Source organism: Macaca thibetana, chromosome 7 (assembly GCF_024542745.1).
Source record: "Macaca thibetana thibetana isolate TM-01 chromosome 7, ASM2454274v1, whole genome shotgun sequence".
Classification (NCBI taxonomy): Eukaryota; Metazoa; Chordata; class Mammalia; order Primates; family Cercopithecidae; genus Macaca; species Macaca thibetana.
In genome coordinates this window covers 38,529,868-38,553,470 of record NC_065584.1, presented here as the reverse complement: position 1 = coordinate 38,553,470, position 23,603 = coordinate 38,529,868, and the positions used below count along the sequence as shown (strand labels likewise).

The 23,603-nt window shown below is 40.2% G+C and overlaps 1 protein-coding gene across 5 annotated transcripts in view; it reads right to left on the bottom strand.

Annotated features, from left to right (window-relative positions):
- Positions 1 to 23,603, bottom strand: part of DCAF5 (DDB1 and CUL4 associated factor 5) — a 109,852-nt gene that overhangs the window by 60,675 nt on the left and 25,574 nt on the right. For 4 of the 5 annotated variants that reach the window (XM_050797334.1, XM_050797339.1, XM_050797337.1 and 1 more), the window contains exons 2-5: positions 15,396 to 15,539; positions 12,451 to 12,487; positions 11,099 to 11,238; positions 9,340 to 9,469 (exon numbers count right to left, since the gene is read on the bottom strand). In XM_050797334.1, the coding sequence (XP_050653291.1) occupies positions 9,340 to 9,469; positions 11,099 to 11,238; positions 12,451 to 12,487; positions 15,396 to 15,539 (451 nt within the window). The remainder of the gene's footprint in view (positions 1 to 9,339; positions 9,470 to 11,098; positions 11,239 to 12,450; positions 12,488 to 15,395; positions 15,540 to 23,603) is intronic. The other variant, XM_050797336.1, reaches the window with a different exon arrangement.

The following is a 23,603-nucleotide window of genomic DNA, read 5'->3' as shown; positions in this document are numbered from 1 at the left end:
TGTTTGGTGAGAAAGAATGGACACAAGGAATCTCTGGCCTAAACCCCAAAGACCTGGGGTCTGAGTGAACTTGAGCAAATTCAACATGGACCTCTCTGATTAACCACAGCTTCCATCTTGTAAGATCAGCAAAATTGCTAAATCACCTTGGGTGTATGTTAAATAATGGCAGAATCAAAGATCCCACCCCGGACCAACAATTCAGTCTGTAGGTATGGGATCCGGGAAGGAGTGCTTTGACAAGCTCCTCAGGTGATTCTGATGCCCCTTAAAGTTTGAGAATCACTGGGTTAGGAAACCAGCAACCTGGTGTCCTCCAGCGGGCAAAACTGATTCTACAACTCCACCCTGTGGCCTAAAAGCTACAAAGCAACTTCACCAGACTACCTGGCTCTCTGCCACATAACTGATGGTGACATTCAAAGCCCAGCAAGAAATCTTACAACTTCCTCTAAGGATTTATTCCTGAAATACAGCATTTGGATTCATATCATTATACTCAGGGATTAACAGGTCCATAAACATTACAGAAATTCTGAATGGAGAGATCCTTTCCTCTAGAAGTTAGGGACAGCTACACTCATTCAACATACACTCTGTGCCAAAATAGTGCCAGGTGCTGGGGGACATGGTGAGTAAAATCATTTTTAAGAGTATGTAACAGGGAGATCTAGCAAGGAAGTTTTCCCTGATGATCACCATTTGATCTTGGTAACTATGACATGAATACATAAAGAAAAATCAAGAAAAAAGGAGAACGTATCCTCTATGTGTATGTGTTTTGGGGGGTGGTGCAAAGGGAGAAGAGACATAAGCTAAGGAGCCAGTGAAGTCAGAACCTTATGGAGAGAGTGAAATGGGTCCGAAGTGGGGTAGGGGTTTAAGGAATGAAAAGAGTGGCCAAGCACTAACACAGAGCAAAGATGTTTATGGCAGAGGGAGGGAGACACAGAAGAGGCAAACAGATTTTGAGATTTCAGCCAGGATGATTATAAGAGAGACGATGACATTAATAAAAAACAAAGAAGTTTAAGAAAGGAATACAGTGCTCAGGAGAAAGCAAGCTTTTTATTAAGGAGTTCAGAGGACGGAACACTAGCATGAGTATTGTAAACCTACATATGGCAAAGATGGGTGAGTAGAAGACAGAAAGAAGGGAGTAGCTTAATAACCAGAAGGCATGCCCCCGACTAAAGCTAATCATTGTGACAAGCAAATCCCAGTGATCTCCAGCTTTTCTGTTGCAGTTTTCTATAATACCATCAAAATTTCTAGGTCCCCCTGACTCTTCTGTCTCTCTCTTTTGTCCCTTTAAGGCAGCTCTGTAAAGAGCCAGTGTTATTGCCACAGCCACTGGAATCATAAGGAAGAAGATAAATACCCATTTGAAGACAATAGTGGCCTTGGATTTTTTTTTTTAAATTTCAAGATACAACATAATACTGGCCAGGAGTGGTGGCTCAAACCTGTAATCCCAGCACTTTGGGAGGCCAAGGCAGGTGGATCACGAGGTCAGGAGATCGAGACCATCCTGGCTAACATGGTGAAACCCCGTCTCTGCTAAAAATACAAAAACTAGCCAGGCGAGGTGGTGGGCGCCTGTAGTCCCAGCTACTTGGGAGGCTGAGGCAGGAGAATGGTGTGAACCCAGGAGGCGGAGCTTGCAGTGAGTCGAGATTGCGCCACTGCACTCCAGTCTGGGCGACAGAGCAAGACTCCATCTCAAAAAAAATAAATAAATAAATAAATAAAAAGATACAACATGATACAGTAACGTGCACTAATTCTAAGGGCATTGCTCAGTAAAAATGTATATAGGTATACAACCATGAAATTGCCACCCAGATCAAGATACAGAACCCCAGAAGTTTCCCTCATGCCTTCCTTAGTCAATACCTTACCCAGAGGTAACCACTATTCTGACTTTCATAACTTGCCTGTTCTTGAGCATCATGCAAATGGAATCACACAGTAGAGATTCTTTTGTATTTGAATTCTTTTATTCAACACTATGACTGTGAGATTCATCCATGTCAATGTGTATATTTATAGTTTGTTGTTTATTTATGTTTGTGTAATATTCTATTGTATGGCTATTCCACAGTTTATTTAACCATTTTCCATTTTCTTTTGATGGATATTTAGGTTGTTCCTAGCTTTTGGCTATTACAAATAAAGCAGCTGTAAATGTTCTTGCACATGTCTTTGGTGGAAATAGGTACTCATTTCTCTTAGATATACTTAAGAGTGAGATTGCCGTGTCATAGAGTTACGGTGTTTAGTTTTAGTAGATACTGACAAATAGGTTTCCCTAATGGTTGTACACTGGCTCTTTACAGAGCTGCCTTAAAGGGACAAAAGAGAAGAGTCAGGGGGACCTAGAAATTTTGATGGTATTATAGAAAACTGCAACAGAAAAGCTGGAGATCACTGGGATTTGCTTGTCACAATGATTAGCTTTAGTCGGGGGCATGCCTTCTAGTTATTAAGCTACTCCCTTCTTTCTGTCTTCTACTCACCCATCTTTGCCATATGTAGGTTTACAATACTCATGCTAGTGTTCCGTCCTCTGAACTCCTTAATAAAAAGCTTGCTTTCTCCTGAACACTCACCTAAAATGTATGAGTGTTTCAGTTGGTCCATACCCTTGTTAACACCTGATACTATAAGTCTTTTTAATTTTAAACACTCTAGGTGTATACTGACACTCACTGTAGTTTTAATTTGCATTGCTCTCATGAGTGATAAAGTTCAGTACTTTTCAAACGTTTATTGGGTATTTGGATATTTTCTTTGGTAAAGTACCTGTTCAACATTTCTGCTCATTTTTTAAATTGATTTTTTTTTGTTTTTTTACTTACTGATTTGTACTTCTTCATAAATTCTGGATATTCTTACTCAATATATGTATTATGCTTTTTTTTTTTTTTTCCAGATCTGTTCTTGGCTCACGCTTTCACTTATTTTTATTTTTTTTTGAGACAGACTCTCACTCTGTCACCAGGCTGGAGTGCAGTGGTGTGACCTCAGCTCACTGCAACCTCCGCCTTCTGGGTTCAAGCTATTCTCCTGCCTCAGCTTCCCGAGTAGCTGGGATTACAGGTGCACGACACCACACCCCACTAATTTTCATATACATTTTTTTAGTAGAGACAGGGTTTCACCATGTTGGCCATGCTGGTCTCAAACTCCTGACCTCGTGATCCACCTGCCTCGGCCTCCCAAAGTACTGGGATTATAGGCGTGAGCCACTGCGCCCCGCCCTTTTTACTTACTTAATGGTGTCTTTGGCCAGGTGTGGTGGCTCACACCTGTAATGCTAGCACTTTGGTAGGATGAGACAGGAGGATTGCTTGCACCCAGGAGATCGAGACCAGCCTGGGTAACACAAAGAGACCCTGTCTCTACCAAAAACATTTTAAAATTAGCCAGGCATGATAGCATGAGCCTGTGGTCTCAGCTACTTGGGAGGCTGAAGCAGGAAGACTGCTTGAGCCTTAGAGGTCAACGCTGCTGTAGCCATGATCATTCCACTGCACTCCAGCCTAGGCAACAGACCAAGACTCTGTCTCAAAAAAAAAAAAAAAAAAAAAAGTGGTGTCTGCCGAGCAAAAGTTCTTAATTTTAATGAAATCCAATGTGTCAATTTTTTCTTTGATGCATAGTGCTTCAGAGGTTTTAAGAAATTTAAGAAATCTTTGTCTACCCTGATTGCCTTGCATTCTGAAAGGAAGGAGGCTAAATTCAGGGCAGTCTCATTCATTGAAGTTTCAACATACATCAGCACATGAGTGCCTTTTCCAGTCTTTGACATTAAGCCCCTGGGCTTTATTTTCCTATAATGGTATGAGCAACCCTCAAATGCAATGTGGCAGAGATTGTCTGGCTTGTTCAGAAGGCAGAGTTTCATTTAATGTGGTCTCTATAGAAGTAGGATTGTCACAGGCCCCAAAAAACAGACGTTTAACTGAGAGGTCCCCAAACCCAGAGAGGACCTAAGAGCAATCTCCTCTGATAGTAGGAACTTGCGTTCATTGCCCATTTTCACATGCGTCATTTACACAAGTGAAAACACCATCTTATAAGGCAAGTCTTCATAGGGATTCTTGGCTTGCCCCAGTTTTATTATTGAGTGGGAAAAAAAACCACTCTCTTTATTATCCTTGTCAAAGCAAGACACTGTTATCTATCATAGAACTAACAGTTCCTGGCAGAAACTAAAGAGATTAGAAGGGAGAGAGGTGGTGAGTAAGCAGACAGCTAAAACAGGCAATGAAAAGGATGACAGAGTGAGAGCAGGGGAAACTTTTGCTTTTCCTGAATTCTCTAGACATTAGAGGATCTCAGTTCTGAAAACTGTTCAGAGGCACTGCAACAGCCCAAGACAGATATAAATGCAACACTGGCAGTAAGAAAGGAGGTTGGTTGTGAAAAAAACAGCAGAAATCATCTAAATGAAATAAATGAAACCTTGACAGAACATGCAATGTACACTTGCAAGTGTGAAATGTTCTCTTATCCAGTCACTTACACTCAAGCCTCTCCTCCCCAGTGCCCACTCATCACCACTAAAATCCCTAAAGCAGAACTTTCCAACTCCAATGTCTACAGGGCCAGGCAAGTGATGTAAATGAGGGACACACCGGTATTAAGACATCAAGATGTGGTGGGACCCTGAACGAACATCACAGAGGCTTTGGCTGACTTTTGCCGTATGAGAATAAAGGCCCAACGAGAGCACATCTTTCGTCTTTTTCAAGAGATGTAAGAAACTGCAATTTTACTTTATAATTTTTCAAATTCTAGCATATCAGGTAGACCAAAATATCTCTGTGGGTTGAATTTGGCCTACAGGCAGCTAGTTTACAACCTCTGATCTAAAGTGTTGCAGCAAAATAACTAGTATATGCAGATTTCCAGGGTTATAAAAGGTAAGAAGTTTGAACAGGTTCTGGGCCATGAGACAGTGAAATAAGGTTTAACTTTCAGGGACAGAAAGTCTAAAGGACTCAGACTTCAGAATATGACAGGTCGGTATTGGAAAAATTTGAGAGGAATTCTGAAAAAGTTCTATTGTAAGGAGGCATAGATGAAAGAAAACTAGAATGTACAGGGACCCTATCTGATTTAGTAAGAGAGGGAACTGGGTGTGGTGGCTCATGCCTATAATCCTAGCTACTTGGGAGCCTGAGGCCTGGGCAACACAGTGAGATCCTGTCTCTAAAAATAAAAACTAAAAAAAGAAAAAGAAAAACAGGGGAAAGGGGAAGGATGATATACACACACACACACACACACACACACACATACAAATATAACATACAAGTTATTTCACCTCTCTGTGCCTTGATTTTCTTATCATAAAATAATAGAAGCTACCTCATAGGGTTATCGTAAGGATTAAATAAGGTAATTATTCATATGATGGTCAATACCCAGAGGGCAAGTAATGCTTAATAAATGTTAGTTATTAGTTATTATTATGAGACACCGAGTGGTGAAGTAACTTATTCAAGATCACATACCTATTAAGGTGTACTACCTGGATTTGTACCCAGGAAGTATGGCTTCAGAGCCTATTCTTCCTATACTAAAGGCAGCTCTTCTGCCTCCCCTTACCTCGCTGGGTTAGTTTCTTATTCTTAATCTGTACAATGAGGAAGTCAGATCATATTATAATTAAAGTCTTCTTTAGAGCTTTTTTTTTTTCTGCCAGCCAGCCCTCTAATCAGCTTATTTCAGGGCAGCAGTGGGACAAAAGTGACTCTGCTCCTATACCTTCAGGCTACCAAGTGGAGAGGTATAGTGTAGGCTTGGGGTAAGCCAGGGAAATCATTCAAACGTTGACTAATACATAGGTTAAGCCAGGAAGGAGAAGGTGTTCAGGGTGAGACCCTCATCACTGCTCCAAGGAGATTATCTGTTTCTAGGACAGCAGGCCCTGATTCACCCACATGCCCATGCAATTACAAGCTAGAAGTCATTTAAAATCCTGATAAGGAACCACAACAGGTTTAAAATCTAGGGTAATGAGAACACCAAGCAATCTTACCCTTTTGGAGTCAAGGATCTCTATGAGAACTTGGTAAAAGCTTTCTACCATCCCTAGAGAAAATATGACATGTGCTCACTCAGATACATAAGCCACACAATTTTACCTGCAGTTGTAAGAGATTCACAAATTCCTTAAAATCTCTCCCTACACTTGAAGTATCCCTGAAAAAGTTCTATCATGTTCCAGGCTTGTCCTCCCAACAGATACAGAGTTGCCCCAAAATCTAGGTTGGCGTTTCTAGGCAGTAGTGCTCAAGAGACAAATCATCTATTGCAACTCAGCATAACTAATCCTACATGGAAAAGAAAAAGGGCGCTCTCTTCCCCCAAACCAACTTGTACTGGAGGAATTCTAACAGAAAAGATCTGTAATTTCATCCCCAAGCTCCAGTGGATGCAAAGTTAAGAAGAGTTCCAAAGATATTTCATGCCCCTTTTCTGCCTGACACCCATAAAACCTTGTAGAACCTTAGAAGAGTTGAAATAAATGCAATAACATCCTAGTCCCCATGGCACTATGCTCCTTCTTTTATTCCAAAAAGAAATTAGTCACGATTGCCAATTAGCCTTACTAGGCAACTTTTCTCCCACATGGACTCTGAAAACTGTAAGTTATCAAAGAAACTATAAAACCTTACCCATAATTGAAGAACTCAAAACAAGGTATCATTTTCCCCCATAATACTAGCAGTAGTTCAAGTGTTGGTGAAGGTCTGGAGACGCATGCAATCTCATACACAGCTGGTAGATTTGTAAGTCAGTGCAGCCTTTGGTGGTGGGGCTACAAGTTGACAGTTTTTATCAAAAATTTAAAAACATGCATCCTTTGATGCAGCAAGTCCATACAGATATTTTTGCAAAAGTAGGCCAAGATAGACATACAACCAGGTTAAATGTAACATTGTTTATAATGACCAAAAACTGGAAACAAGAAGTCCTCCTGGTTGTTGGGTACATCATATAAATTGAATGCCATATAGGAATTAAAAGAAGGGGCTAGATCTGTTAGTATTGGTATGAAAAAAGGCTCCAAAACATATTGTTAATTTAAAAAAGAAATCAAGAACAGTGAGTATTACTATATGCTTCCTTCTGTCTCGAATTTTTTAAAGGATGCATATGCATAGTAGTATACATATTATATTAAGTTCTGGAAAGATAAACTGTTTACTGTAGTTACCTCTGGAGTGACTACAGACACTAGAAAGGAGTAGAACTGTACTGACAGACAAACATTTTAAAAACATACAAGTGTTAGGGATAATCTGGAGATGGTTTTGTTTTTATTTTTTTCTGCATAAAAACCCAAAACCAATAAATGTCACTGTAAAAATAAAATAATCATCATCACTTACAATTCTTTTTTTTTTTTTTTTTTTGAGGCGGAGTCTTCACTCTGTCGCCCAGGCTGGAGTGCAGTGGCACCATCTCGGCTCACTGCAAGCTCCGCCTCCCAGGTTCGCGCCATCCTCCTGCCTCAGCCTCCGGAGTAGCTGGGACTACAGGCGCCCGCCACCGCGCCCGGCTAATTTTTTGTATTTTAGTAGAGACGGGGTTTCACCGTGTTAGCCAGGATGGTCTCGATCTCCTGACCTCGTGATCCGCCCGCCTCGGCCTCCCAAAGTGCAGGGATTACAGGCGTGAGCCACCGCGCCCGGCCTTACAATTCTTTTAACAAGAAAGAAACTATATTTATTAGTGAGGAGACAAGTGGAAAGCAGAGGAGGGCCCATATAATGCACAGTAAGAAACTGGTGGAAGAGAATGGGAGAGAATTGGGAGAATTAAAATATCCACACACTCCTCCTCTCTCAAGACACTGCAGACACCATGAATTACTCAAGCTTTCCACTGGAGATGAATAGCTCAGTGCCCTACTCCAGTTGCCAGCTATTCACTGCAATTTTAAGTAGGGGAGATAGTAGGTTGGGAGAAGGCTGGCACAGTTCGTCCAAATCCTGCCTTTCGTAATATGGATGAGGTACAACAGTTGTTCCTAAAGAGCCTGAAGTAGTAGAGAACACTGCAGCTAAATGCAATTGTCTTCTTGGCAGACAGCAAGCCTCCTAAAGTACACAGTGCAAAAGCACATTAGGGGTCCTGCCACTACACACATTTCAATAGACTGTAAAAGCAAGAGCCAGGTGCCTATGCAAGAGGGGGCAGGAGAAATCTCTGCTGCCCTCAGGAAGCTTAGGGAGCCCTGCTCAATGCCAGGGACAACCCTCCAGGCTACACGTATCTGCTACAATAGTTCCAACCATCTCTTACTGCCCCATGGAGAGAATCAGCTAGGAGTAAAAATCATCAAGGAAGATAATCTTCTGTACTTAACTATTCCTTTCATCTGAGGCCCATGAAATAAATTATAACATCACTTTTATAAAAGAACATCATTTCCATGATACTCTTTTGCAACATTGCTTTACGAAGTGGGAAATTACATCTATGCAGAATTTCCAGAGGAGCTAGCTAGCAATGCATGGAAGTTTTTAAATAAAGCATGGCCAGCTTTATGTACAGGTGCCATAAAAAGTAGTCCCTCCCCCATGGGACTTAAGGAACATAAAAGAGCTTGCTACTCACCCCCATTCCCACATCCTTTAATGATGCCTGAGATTCCCCTATTAGTGATTCATGCCATCATTCAGGATTGTCTTAAGTATGCTCTTTTCATAGTGCCATGTGGAGGAACACATGAGGTTGTGAACACCACAGTGCAATGGCTCTCAACCTTTTGTTGTTGTCACTATAAAGGTCATTAGTCCTTTTGATAAACAGAAAATGCACTTATTTGAAAATATAATATATAATTTTCATATAATTTTGGCAGTTCAGTATTTTTTAAGCCCTGTTAGGGATCCCCTCCAACCTAGGCTTAAGAATCTCTGGCTCAGCAGCAACAAGTTTGGCAAATCTCCACCTCCACCTCCTCGCCTCCACCCACCCCACACCAAGAGCTCCTATGCATCTGGGGAACACTGGGCCTGAAAAGAGAAGGCAATATTAAAGGGATGCTCTGACTACTTCAGATAATTGCCTAAAACTGACCCTGTCTACAGTCCAGATTACTGTTTATGATTCCTCCTCAGCAAGGAGTATGGATTTTTCACTGTCTATTCCTTGGAAACAGGCTCTCCTGGCTTGAGACACACTATTTATCTTAAGAAACGCCCAGCAGAGGTAACTGCCAAAGAGGTCCTTACAACACTTACTGGCTGGTCACATTACCTGAGAAATGAGGCAGAGGAAAGTTTTAACACCTTATGAATAAAGGGGACTCACCTCTGAGGTTTGCGAATGTCCCAGAGTCCCACTCCTTCCTTTGAATTGGCTGTGGCCAACAACCTGGGCTCCACAGGGTTAAACATGACACTATGAAAGGCTGATGGATAGTTTGCCAGGCAGAAGGGTTCTGTGGAAAGAAAAATTACAACCAGTTCATTCCAGGTACCTTTGGGCCACTGGCAGGCAGATAAGCAGAAATGTGAATGCAGGTCGGAGCACTCTTTAATAACCACTCCAATGACCTGGAGCCCCAAAACAGTACATAATTTCACCAGTCACCCCTACTCACGAGGTCCCCATGAGTCCTGTACATAGCCAGGTAAACACATTTAACAACATTTTAAGCTATACCACCCAGAAATATATATAGTAGCTATCAGATCTTGAGACAAAACAGAAATGGTTACTAAAAATGGGAAAACAAACCATTTTACAGTAAGTAAAACTGAATTCCGCAGGAGCTGAAAAAATTCACAACCAATTACTGGTAGGATTCTTATGCTTTTAATCCAATTGTATTAGTTTTAGAAATTAAAGGTTTTTAAACTGCACACAGATTTGATGAAGATAAAACACAACAAAATTAAGACATGGTGAAATAATGGTGTGGTTTTTCTCTTCTGCTTCACAATGCTCCCTAACATCTAGCCAGTCTGTAATCAACTTCACCTAGAAACCCTGCATCATTTTACAAAAATTAGCAGGTTCCAAGTGAAGAAGAAACCACTTAGTTACCTAGCAGGATATACTCCTATGGGACCTGTTAGAGTAATACAAAGAAAGCACTTCTCAGTCTATGACCTCCATATGCAGTACTTCACAGGTCTTTGAGCAGGTAAAGCACTCAGTCATCTCTGCCATCAGGCAGTTCAGACTAAGGAGAATATCACCTACCAAGCCCACAGTGACTTGACCACAGCTGCTACTTCCTGCTACCTTATTACCTACCTAACCCTAAAAACAAGCTTCTCTTATAGCCTGAACCTAAATAATGAGCACGGCCCAGAATGTAAAATGTTTAGAATATAAAAAAATTAAAAGACCCAGATCCTGCCAGACAAAGCAGGCAGGATAGTAAATTTAGGTACACAGCTGTGATCATTACAATCTGCACTAAACGACAGGCAGTGGCACTAAGGCTGGTACTAGAGCAAGGGGTCTTCTGAAGACAGGTAGAATTACAGAAATCTCTCCGTAGGAAATGAGCTGAGAAGATGCATTTCCTGAAGAACTTCAGAGAAAGTCAACAAAGCAACTTCTTCATTTTACACATCAGAGTCAAAGGGCACATTCAGAGGAGGCACTCACACAGACAATCCCCTTTAAATAGAGTTTACTTGCCATCATTTTAAGATCCTATACACAGGTAATTTGAGATTCTGTGGTTCAACAAAATAACAAGCCTGAAACTAGGATGCAGGAAAGCGCATAACACCCCCATTCTCTGTAAATAATCAAGCATAGTTACATGTCAGCACCACAACTTCTGCTCCTTGGGGCACTAAACAGCAAGGTACAAGGGTCTGTGGAGAGCCACAGGAGGGTAGAGAAGGACTGGCAAAGGTGCCTCACTCCTGAGTACTTAGGTGGAGGATAAGGCCTCCAAAGACCTCTTATGCCCCCATGTGAGTGTTTCACATTTCCTTTCCCTTGACGTCACTTGCACATAGATACTGAGGTCATAAATTGGATCTTCAATGAATCTGACACCAAACTGCTCAACACAGTCCAACAGTCTTTTGCATAGTGACCCTACCTCCATGGGGAGATTCCCGGATGTCCCAAATGAGAACCCGGCCATCATCTGAGGAACTGGCAAAAATGTTGTCATTCACTGGGCTCACAGACAAGCCATATACCGCATCTTCATGAGCAAACACGTCCAATGTCTCACTGCTGGGAGATAGAGAGCAAGACAGAGGCACACACATACACACAAGCATAGTGCAGAGTCCCAGCACTTCAGTACCGAGGGTGCCATCTTCTCCCTTTCTAGGAGAAAGTCAACCCAGCTAAACCTGAAAAATATTATATTTCCTGAAAGGTAGGTAGTCAACTTTCAGGTTTAAGAAAAGGTACTATTAAGGAGTCTTTTTAGAGATTTTATAATTTTTGTGTTAAATAAGCATATTTAAAAGTGACTCAATAGCTGAGTTTAGTATTTTCATTTATTACAGAATTCTTCTGCTTGTATACAGATTTGGAGGTCGTACTTGATTTTCCTTTCTTTTTTTTTTTGAGATGGAGTCTTGCTCTGTCACCCAATGTAGAGTGCAGTGGCGCAATCTCGGCTTACTGCAAGCTCCGCCTCCCAGGTTCATGCCATTCTCTGCCTCAGCCTCCCAAGTACCTGGGACTATAGGCGCCCGCCACCACACCCGGCTAATTTTTTTTTTTTTTTGTATTTTTAGTAGAGACGGGGTTTCACCATGTTAGCCAGGATTGTCTCGATCTCCTGATCTTGTGATCCGCCTGCCTCAGCCTCCCAAAGTGCTGGGATTACAGGTGTGAGCCATAGCGCCCGGCCTGTACTTGATTTTCAAAGAGCAAGGGAAAGCTTTAGAGCAGCCAAGTCTGATGCCAACAGGGTGGAAGAGGGGTCTCCTAGCAATCTGATGAAGAGCATGGCTCTGACGCCAGGTAGCCTAAGTTCAGGTTCTCGTCACTTGACCTTCTGTTATCTAACATGTCTGTGCCTCCGTTTCCTCATCTAGAATGGAGATCACAATAGTATCTCCTTAGAAAATAAGTGTGAGGATTAAACAAATTAATATGTACGAAGCATTTACAATGGTGTCTGGCACATAGTAAGAACTCAATCAATATTAGCTATTACTGTTCTTAAATATTATGGTTCCTTCTCTTCTAAACTCTTGTTTTAAATTTTCATCTAAAACGTATACTTTCATGCCAACTTTCAAATCCCTTTTTCCTTTTTAAATCAAAACTTTATTTCAAACTATCGTAGGAATATATTTTAGAAAAGAACAGCTGGTTTCACACTGTTTTCTTCAAAAAACAAAATCCAATTTTAGTCTAAAGAAATATTTGCCTCTTCATATATGAAAAACAAAGTCAATCACCTTCACATACCACCAATCTATTTACCTTTCAACATCATGGAGGATAACTTGCTCATCATTTCCTGCAAAAGAAAAAAGCAGACATTTGATCATTCCTGCAAGGTGGTCCCTGTCCACATTACAATTTAGTATTATTAAGTTTTCAGGGAAAAAATATGAACAAAGCCAATGCTAATACAAATTAGATGTGTTAGCTAGAAAAAAGATTTATAGAAATCATTTAAGAAGGATAGGACACTCTTACAGAGAATTTTTTAAAAATAATAGCAGCCAAGTATAACATAGTAACAGTTCCCAACATGTATTATCCAGTGGATGATGTAAAAAAAACAACTGTGGCTACAGCCTGGGCAACATAGCTAGACCCTATCACTACGAAAATAAAAATAAAAAAATTAGCCAGGTGGTGGCACACCCTTGAAGTCCCAGCTACTAGGGAGGCTGAGGTGGGGGAAATCGCTTGAGGCCAGGAGTTCAAGGCTGCAGTGAGCTATGATCGCACTCCAGCCTGGGCAAGAGAGAGAGACTGTCTCAAAAAAAAAAAAAAAAAATGTTGGGGAAACAACACAAAACAAAACTGTGGCCATCAAGGAAAACACTAAATGATCATTGGCAAATTAATTCACTAGCTTTTTTTTTTCAGCAGAACACTCACTAATTATGAGACCCACAATAAAATCTTTAACATTTCTATGACCCAGCTTTGTAACCTACAGAATAGTGATAATAACATCACAGAGTAATTGTGAGCGTAAGAGTACAACTGTAAAAGCATTCAGAATAGGGCTGAGCGCTTAATAAGCCCCCAATAAATGTTTGCTAATATTTCTAACCTCATGCTCTTTTAAAAATTTTTTTCTTTCTTTTGAGACAGGATCTTGCTCTGCTGCCCAGGCTGGAGTGCAGTGGTGCAATCATGATTCACTGCAGTCTCGACCTCCTGTGCTCAAGCAATCTTCCCACTTCAGCCTCCCTAGTAGCTGGAACTACAGGCATGTGTCACTATGCTTGGCTAATTAAAAAAAAAAAATTTTTTTTGTAGAGATCTAACATGTTTGGGTCTAACTATGTTGCCCAGGCTGGTCTCAAACTCCTGGATTCAAGTAGTCCTCCTGCCTTGGCCTTTCAAAGTGCTGGGATTATTACAAGTGTGAGCCACCATACCTAGCCACATCATCTTTCACAGCATTAAAACTTGATGACTGTGATTCCAAATGATGTGAAAGTTTTAATCTTGTATTTCTCCTTATTCTATCAAAGGATATAAATTACATTCATGATATGTGTAGTCCTGCCTTCAAATGGTTTGTATAGCAAAAAAATTAAAACCTGAATATAAAAAGACAAAACATAAAAAAAGCGCCACTCTATGCTAAAATGCACAACCAACAGTCACTTAAATAGAAAGCAAAAGTAGCAGTAAAGATATGGCCCAGGGCATCTTAAACAAAGGCCTGGCTGTAAATTCTATTGTGGGTGCAAGCCAATGAAATCAGTAAACCCATACTAATGCCTTCTAGATATTAGGCACAGTGCTAGGTCCTGGGTATATAAAAAGAATAAGATTCTACTCTGTCCTTGAGAACTCACAGTCCAATTGGACAAACAACTAATAGCAACAAGAGGGTTTGCTTTGTAGCAATATGATCTAGCTATGGGGTCAATTATTTCCTTCATAAGCAGGGTGAAAGTACATGGAGAAGGAGATATTTGAAGAGAAACTCAAATAACTCAAAACTCCTACCAATGAAAGGCTTAGGGGAATTGGTGGGGACTGGACAATTAAGGTGGAAGAACACCATGAACAAAAGGCACAGGACAAAATAGTACCGTGCAGTGCATTCTTCAAATGACAAATACTTTGATGGGCTAGAGTATATAACTCAGGGAAGGGAGGTCAGGCCAGACAGATGGGGGTTTAGACTTTATTTTTTAGGCACTGTAGGCTCAATGGTTCACATGGTCCAGTCTTTATTTTTAAAAGTAAACTTGTATATGAAATGAATTCAAAGGAGGATGGACAGTGGTAACAGAAATCACAGAAAGCCATTGCAAAAATCCAGGCCAAACTAAAGGATGAATATGAGAGGCTTTCAAGATAGACCCGACAGGATTTGGTGACAGACTAGATGTGGAAATGTAAGAAAGACAGGTTTGAGGATGACTCCAAGATCATAGGTAGAATGAACCATGTGAAACTGCTACTTTTTTAAGTTGAAAATGGTTAATTGTCAGCAATTTCTTAAACTTAATAGCTTATATAATTGGGTGAATGGTAATAACTGAGAAAGAAAATCCAGCAGACAAGAAGAAATTTTCCCTCAAGGGAGGACTAATGATCTTGGTTTTAGATCTATTGTATTTAAGTTGCTTTTGGAACACAGGTAGATATTCAGTGGGAAAATCTGCAGCTTAGAAAAGAGGTCAGAACTAGAAATGTGGGGGTGAGAAGGAGTATGGCTGATGGAAGCCATCACCAAGAGGTTGGTGTGAGCACCAGCCATTTCAATTGTACCTAACACAACACTTTTCAAACAGAAGCCATCTGTGGGTTATGACATCCATTTGAGTTATGGCCAGCATAATCTTTAAAAATGAAATAGAATAGAATAAAAAACAAAATCAGAGTATGCCACATATAGAAAGGTTAAGTATTGTTTCAAATATGTGTGTGTGTGTGTGTGTGTGTGTCTGTATGTGTTTCTGTGTACCAGATGGCAATGTGAAAAGTTTTCTGCCAGAGAGAAATAAAGAAAAAGACAGGTGAAGAAAAGAAAAAAAAAAGAGAGAGAGAGAAAAGACACACACTATCCTAATAGACTGCTGTAATGCAGAAAAGACAAGCTATGAGAAACCAGTAATTCCATAGCTCAATGAAATACAGGAAGAAAAATAAGGAGTTATTTTCACACTCTTTTCTCTAAAATCCCAACCACAGTGACGTTCCCAAGGTAGAATCTTCCTTTTTACCTCCAGAGAACACTTTAGTATTCCCACTGTTGAAAGCCAGGCAAAAAATGTTGGAATGGTGCTCTCCTTTCAGCTGTATGGGCTTGACCCTGGAGTGGATGGCTTGTTCCATGTGCCATAGCAGAACCCGGCGGTCATCTCCTCCTTAAGAAGGAAGTAAGAATCTGTGGTTATAACAGCTGACATCGCAAGGCTGACAGATGGTTTTGCCAGCCTCGAATCCCATCCTTTCCAAAACTGCACCTCCCCAACTCCATAAGATTCACATGGAGCACAAAAACCCAGAACTCTCCCTACTTCACCATCAATAGGTACATGTTCTCTAGGCCATTCATCTTCTCCCAGGAACTGCATCTTAAGCAGACATAGAAAATGAAAGGGATAAGCACTGATATTGAGACTCCTAAAGCCACCCTGTTCCTGTCTTTCCAGAGTTGTTTAAATATTTCTTCATTTGCTACCCAGAATCCCTTCATGGAAGTCCTTTTTATTTGTTTAATAGAACCTGAGATGACTTCCATAATATTTCTAGCATAATGGTTTTCAAAGCAATCTTCTTAATGTGATATCATTGACTGTGGGACACCATACAAATGGTAACTAAGAAATCACCTGCCTCTTACAGTAATAGGATCTAGACAGAATACGGCTCAGCACAGCTCTTAACTCTGTGTAACTTTGGGTCTGGGTGGGTTGTTGCTGTTTTTCTTTTCTCACTTTTACTTTTTACTTTTACTTTTCTTGCACTTTTTATAAGAAGGCTATACTATTTTCCTAATAAAAATTTAATTTACAACAGCAGCAAACCATAGCAAGCTCTATACCTCCGCCTCCCCTCCTCCATTCAATGAAAAATGCAGCCACAAATGATAGCACATCCATACAAGGGCATACTATGAAGCCATTAAGTTGTTAGATCTATATAAGAGCTAATGCAGAAAGATGTCCAAAGATACTTGTTAAGGGGGAAAATGAGGTATAAAACAGTATGTACATCAATATCCATTTGCATAAAACAAAATTTTTAAAAGCTCCATGACAGCAGGAACCTTGTCAGTTTTGTTCACTGGGAAATACCTGGCACATAAATGAGTGTTCCAAAGAATGAGCATTGAGAGTATGCTTATAATCTTGTATCTGTGCTTGTATTTGCATAGCCTTATCTAGATGGCTATAAAAGAAGTTGTTTACAGTGCCAACTATAACTGGTAGGCTGATGTTGGGAGACTTTTTATGGTGGTAAGATATATATACATGTAACTTACCATTTTACCCATTTTCAAGTGTACAATTCACAGCCTTTAAGTACATTTGTGCTGTTGTACAGCCATTGCCATTATTCACCTTCAGAACTTTTTCATCACCCCAAACTGAAAACTCTATACCCAACAAACAATAACTCCTCCCAGCGCCTAGTAATCACTGTTCTTTTCTTTTCTTTTCTTTTCTTTTTTTGAGATGGAGTCTCGCACTGTTGCCCAGGCTGGAATATGGAGTGCAGTGGCACAATCTTGGCTCACTGCAACCTCCACCTCCTGGGTTCAAGTGATTCTCCTGCCTCAGTCTCCCGAGTAGCTGGGATTACAAGTGCCCGCCACCACGCCCAGCTAATTTTTTGTATTTTTAATAGAGAAGGGGTTTCACTATGTTGACCGACCAGGCTGTTCTCAAACTCCTGACCTTGTGATCCACCCGCCTCGTTCCTCCCAAAGTGCTGGGATGACAGGCGTGAACCACTGCACCCGGGCAAGTAGTCACTATTCTACTTTCTGCCTCTAAGGATTTGTCTACTCTAGGAACCTCATATAAGTTGAATCACACAATATTTCTCCTCCTAGGTCTGGTTCACTCCCTTAGCATAATGTCTTCAAAGTGCATCCAGGCTGTGACATGTATCAGAATTTCTTTGCTTTCTAAGGCTGAATAGTATTCTATCGTATATATATTTGTATGCATATTTTGTTTCTCCACTAATCCATCGATGACCATTTGGGTTATTTCCATCTTTTGGCTATTGTGAATAATGTTGCTATGAACACGAGTGTACAAATAACTTTTTGAATCCCTCCTTTTAATTTGGGTATATACTATTGGAAAACTTTTATGTTTTAATTTTTACTTTATACCTTCCTATACTGCTTCACTTTTTGCCACAGCAGATTTCTTTTTATAATAAAAAAATAGAAGAAGATACAGAAGCCAAATCATACTTATTCTACTTATTCTCCTTCTCCTAGAAAGAAATTGTCTTTGCTACTTGAATTCCTTTGTTTCTTTTTTTTCTTTTTGAGACAGAGTCTTGCTCTGTCACCCAGGCTGGAGTGCAGTGGCGTGATCTTAGTTCACTGCAAGCTCCGCCTCCCGGGTTCACGCCATTCTCCTGCCTCAGCCTCCCAAGTAGCTGGGACTACAGGCGCCCGCCACCTCGCCTGGCTAGTTTTTTGTATTTTTTTAGTAGAGACGGGGTTTCACCGTGTTAGCCAGGATGGTCTCGATCTCCTGACCTCGTGATCCGCCCGTCTCGGCCTCCCAAAGTGCTGGGATTACAGGCTTGAGCCACCGCGCCTGGCCAAATTCCTTTGTTTCTTGAGTTTCTTCTTCCTTCCATTGTCAGTCCAAATCAAGTTGTATACCAGACTGATGCCCTAAGTGTGGCCCACAGTGTTCTCTTTATGATAGGCCTATTTCAACTATGAGTTCTCTGGCCTAGCATAGTATCAAAATTATGTATTTCTTACAAATTTACCACTCTGTAAAACATCAAGCTAAGGTCATGAAAATCATGGTTTGGGTTTCTGTCACTTTATTTTCATGAAAAATGACACAAATGGTTTTCCACACTACAAACAGACTTAGGTATGGACACTTCAGTTCTCTATAGTCTTCACTCCTATGGTTTTCTCCCAACACTGAGGCTGTGAGTCAGGGACTTAATCACTGCTTCTGCTACTATATTTTTTTAAGTTAAATAAATATTTCTCTATACTCATGCCTCTAGTGAAAGCAAAAAGTTAAAAGAGAGGCACACATGTTTTTTCTACTTGCTCATGTTTCTGACCTAATCTCCCTTAGCCTCAGTTTCACCAAACATAAAATGGTCATCATAATGGTTCTACCCTCATTGGTTTTATAGATGATAAAGCCAAGTACAAAAGAGTAATTTGCCAACATCACATAATAAAGTCATCGAGCTAAGATTCAAACACAAGCAGTAAAGACTCTGTAGCCCCAACTCTTAACCACTATTCTATACTGCCTTATTGAACAAAAAATGAACCATAACTGACAAAGCAAATTCATTCTGATGGACAGTTGAAGGGATTGTCCGCCTTAGTAGCATAACTCAACTGTTAAGTAAGAATAAAGGGACCCCAGGAGTAAAAACAGAAGCTGACTTAACTCCAGCAAACTGGCCCGTGGAGTAAACTGAAGGACCAGGACAGGACTGCCTGAATTTATAAGAATTCTTGCAGTGCACGATACTGGTAATGGCTTAATATCTAGAAGATGCAAAGAATTTCTACAAATAATTCTTAAAACTCCAATAGGAAAAGAGGCAAAGAATATAACCATTCAGAAAAGGAAACCCAAATACCAAACAGATTTTATAGATCTCAAATTCTATATGTTATCAGGGAAATGTACATTATAATTTAGACAGATTCTCACGAAGTGGCACAAGGGAATGTACAAGAAAGTTCACTGAAGCACTGGTCATAATATCAAGAAAACCTATATACAACATAAATACCTAACAATTCAGGAATGGATAAATTCCACTGGAATATAAAATAGATGGAGTCTAAACACAATGGAATATTATACAGCAGTTAAAATGAACAAGAAACATGTATACAAACATGAATAAATATTGAAAACCTAATGGTAATAAAAGCAAGTTTCAAAAGGATATGAAAGGGATAATATTTAAGCATGTATTTTTAAATATCAAAAACAATACTTCATATTGTTTATGGATAAACACACATAGTAAAAGAGGCTTTTAAGTGTATCTGTAGTGTTTCTTTAAAAAAAATACAGAAGTGATTTTAGCAAGATTGGGAGATATAAGGTTAATATACAGAAGTTCATCACTTTCCTATATACCAGCAATGAATAAGTGGAATTTGAAATATAAAATATTTAGGTATAAATTTAACAAAGTTTTATAATATATAAGAAAAATTTTAAAACTCTGATGAACAAAATCAAAGAACTAAATAAATGGACAGATATTCCTTTTTTTTTTTTAAAGACGGAGTTTTGCTTTTTTTTTTTTTTTTTTGCTCAGGCTGGAGTGCAATGGTGCAATCTCAGCTCACTGCAACTTCTGCCTTCTGGGTTCAAGCACTTCTCCTGCCTCAGCCTCCTGAGTAGCTGGGATTACAGGCACATGCCACCATGCCCGGCTAATTTTGTATTTTTAGTAGAGACAGGGTTTCACCATGTTGGCCAGGCTGGTCTCGAACTCCTGACCTCAGGTGATCTGCCCACCTAGGCCTCCCAAAATGCTGGGATTACAAGCTTGGGCCACTGTGCCCGGCCAAGGCTCAATATTTTTAAGATATCAGTTCTTCCCAACTTCATCTATGGATTCAATGCAATCCCACTCAAATTCTCAGCAAATCATTTTATGCATATCAACAAAATGATTCTAACATTTATAGGGGAGGCAAAAGGCCCACAACAGTCAACACAATTTTGAAGAACAAAGTTGGAGGACTGACATTACCTGACTTCAGGTTACTACAAAGATACAGTAATCAAGACAGTATAATACTGTCAAACAAATACACAAATAGATCAATGGAACAAAATAGAGAGGCCAAAAATAGACCCACATAGGTATAATCAACTGATCTTTGACCACAGAGCAAAGACAAAACAATGGAGCAAAAAGGGTCTTTTCAACAAATGGTGCTGAAACATCTCAATATCCACATGCATAAAAATGAATTTAGATAGACTTTACACCCTTCATAAAAATTAACTCAAGATTGATCATAAATCTAAATGTAAAACGCAAAACTATAAAACTCCTAGAAGATAGTAGGAGAAAACCTAGATGACACCAAACGCGGGACACGATGTGGAACAACAGGCAATCTCATTCATTGCTGGTGGGATTGCAAAATGGTACAGCCACCTTTGAAGACAGTTTGGCAGTTTCATACAAAACTAAATGTACTCTCATCATGCAATCCAGCAATCATGCTCCTTGGTATTTAACCAAAGGAGTTGAAACTTAATATCTACACAAAGACCTGTACATGGATTTATTTTACGACAGCTTTATTCACAATTGCCAAAACTTGTAAGCAACCAAGATGTCCTTCAGTTGGTAAATGGATAAATCAACTGTGGTACAATCAGACAACAGAAACTTATTCAGTGACAAAAAGAAATGAAATATCAAGCAGTGAAAAGACATGGAGAAACCTTAAGTACACATTACAAAATGAAAAAAGCCAAACTGAAAAGGCTACAGACTGTATGACTTCAACTCTATGATACTCTGGAAAAGACAAAATCATGGAGACAACAAAAAGATCAGTAATTGCCAGGGCTTGGAGGCAGGGGTTGAATATATGGAGCAGAGAAGATTTTTAGGGCAGTAAAAATCCTCTGTATGATATTGTAATGATGGATGCATGTCATTACATTTGTCCAAACCCATAGAATATACACCAAAAGTGAACCCTAAGTTTCATTTTTTGAACATTGGGACTCTGGGTGTTTATGATGTGTCAGTATATGTTTATCAATTTTAACAAATTTACCACTCTGGTGGAAGATGTTGACAATGGGGGAGGCTATGCAGGTGTGGGAACAAGGGGAACATGGAAAACCTCCGTACCTTTCTCTTAATTTTGCTGTGAACCTGAAACTTCTCTAAAATAAATAAAGTCTTAAAAACAAAAGATCATAAGTAAATCCTTCTACCAGTAATAATGATAGATTGGAAGTAAATTTAACAAATTATCAACATTTTGTCAAATCCGATTGGTATCTCTCTACTTTGTTTAAATATTTCATGATATTAAGGAAGTATTGTTACATCTCTTAGGTATTATTAATGCTACTATGGTTATGTTAAAAAAGAAAAAAATCCTCATCAATTAGAGATGCATACTGAGGTGGGTGAAATGGAGTATGTCTGGAATTTCCTATAAACATTCCAGAAAAAAAAAATAGAGGGATAGATTATCAATAAAATATGGAAAACTGCTGTAGATACATACACTATACTATTCTACTTTTGTGTATGCTTGAACAAAATTTTTTTTTTTTTTTGAGAGAGTCTCACTCTGTCGCCCAGGCTGGAGTGCAGTGGCACGATCTCAGCTCACTGCAGCCTCCACCTCCCAGGTTCAACTGATTATCCTGCCTCGGCTCCTGAGTAGCTGGGACTACCGGTGAGCACCATGACACCCAGCTAATTTTTGTATTTTTTTCAAGAGACAGGGTTTCACCATGTTGCCCAGGTTGGTCTCCAACTCCTGACTTCAAGTGATCTGCCTGCCTTGGCCTCCCAAAGTGCTGGGATTACAGGCGTGAGCCCAGCTGAACATTTCCATAATAAAGAGTTTTGGATTACGTTTAATGTTCATGATAGAAAAAGACAAAAGAAAACAAGACTCTGCAGGATGGGCTGGGATACTCATGGCTCACTACGACCCACAGCACAGTCTCTCCTAAATTGAAGCAGCTTAAGTAAAAGCAGAATATTGTGTGCCTGTAGTCCCAGCTACTGGGGAGCATGAGGCAGGAGAATCACTTGAACCCTGGAGGCAGAGGTTGCAGTGAGCAGAGATCGTGCCACGGCACTCCAACCTGGGTGAAAGAGCAAGACTTGATCTCAAAACAAACAAACAACAACAACGAAAACAAAAACAGAATATCTGCCAGGCCCAGCGTCTCATGCCAGCACTTTGGGAGGTCGAGGTAGGAGGATCTGTAATCCCAGCACTTTCAAAGGTCGAGGTGGGAGGATCACCTGAGCTCAGGAGTTGGAGATCAGCCTGGGCAACATAGTGAGACCTTGTCTCTACTAAAAAAAAAAAAAAAGAAACCAGAATATCTATATGTTTGTGTCCAACTCATAACCATTCTCAGCCTAAGGTCTCCCCCCATCACCCAGACAGCAATAATCTTTGATGTTCATTCTAGGCATTTATAGGATGATTTCATTTTGCCAAGTACTCAGTAATTTAAAATTCATGGCTATTTGTTAAATGTCTTGGGATCATTTTAAATGATGTGTCCTTAGTAACGAACATGATGATGACAGTCAAAGTCCATGGGAGATTGGAATCACTGAGGCAAAAATTATCGCTGTGATGGGGCCTGCTTCTTGACTTTGCCCTCAAGGTTAGCATCAGAAGATGTAAGCTAAACACACCCCCTTACCCCACTCAACTTCTCATTCCTTTAGGCAAGGTATTAAGATCCCTATGCAAAGACGGCACTTTTCAAGTATGCCTTGGCAGAAAAACAGCCAGTACAAATTGAGCCATAATGTGAAACCGTTAGGCTGCTTTTCAGCCAGCAGAGGGAGCTAAACAAACAGCTGTGCCCAAGCCTCTGACTCAACAAAGCAAAGGAGGGCTGGTGAAGCAAGGGAAAGTCAGTTCAGACGCAAAAGAAGCTCTACAGTTGTCTCCCTTAATCACCTTATCAGTTCAGAAAGGCAGAGATTTATTGTTTAGTTCCAGAGAGAGAGACTGACCTGCAAATAATCCAAGTGAAGAATATTTAGGATCATTTCAGACCATTTAAGCCAGCCCCATGGGCCTGGCAGTTGGATGAGAATGGGGTCAGCCTCAGGAGAGGGAGCCCAGCCCCAGCCTCTCTGGGGCACCGGAGGTGGAGCACAGAGACTTCTTGGGAAGGCTAGACCTTCCCTTTCTTCTCAGTGCCAGTGCCAGGCAAAGACAAGCAGAGGCCAGGCCTTCTAAGCCTGGTTTTCTCACAAACAATTGCTTACCTTCAACTCATCTGAGAACCCCAAGAAAATACAACTACATACTCTGATTTTGGTTTTTCGGGTTGGTTTCATTCTGCACTAAAATCACTAATTCATCAAAAAATGTACCATAATCACATTGTGGCAGCAGCTTTGTAGTTATAGAAAACCTTTATCCTTAAAGAGTACCCTTTCCCAAAGGGTCCCAAGCTATAAGCAGAAACTAAGCAAGCCCTTACAAC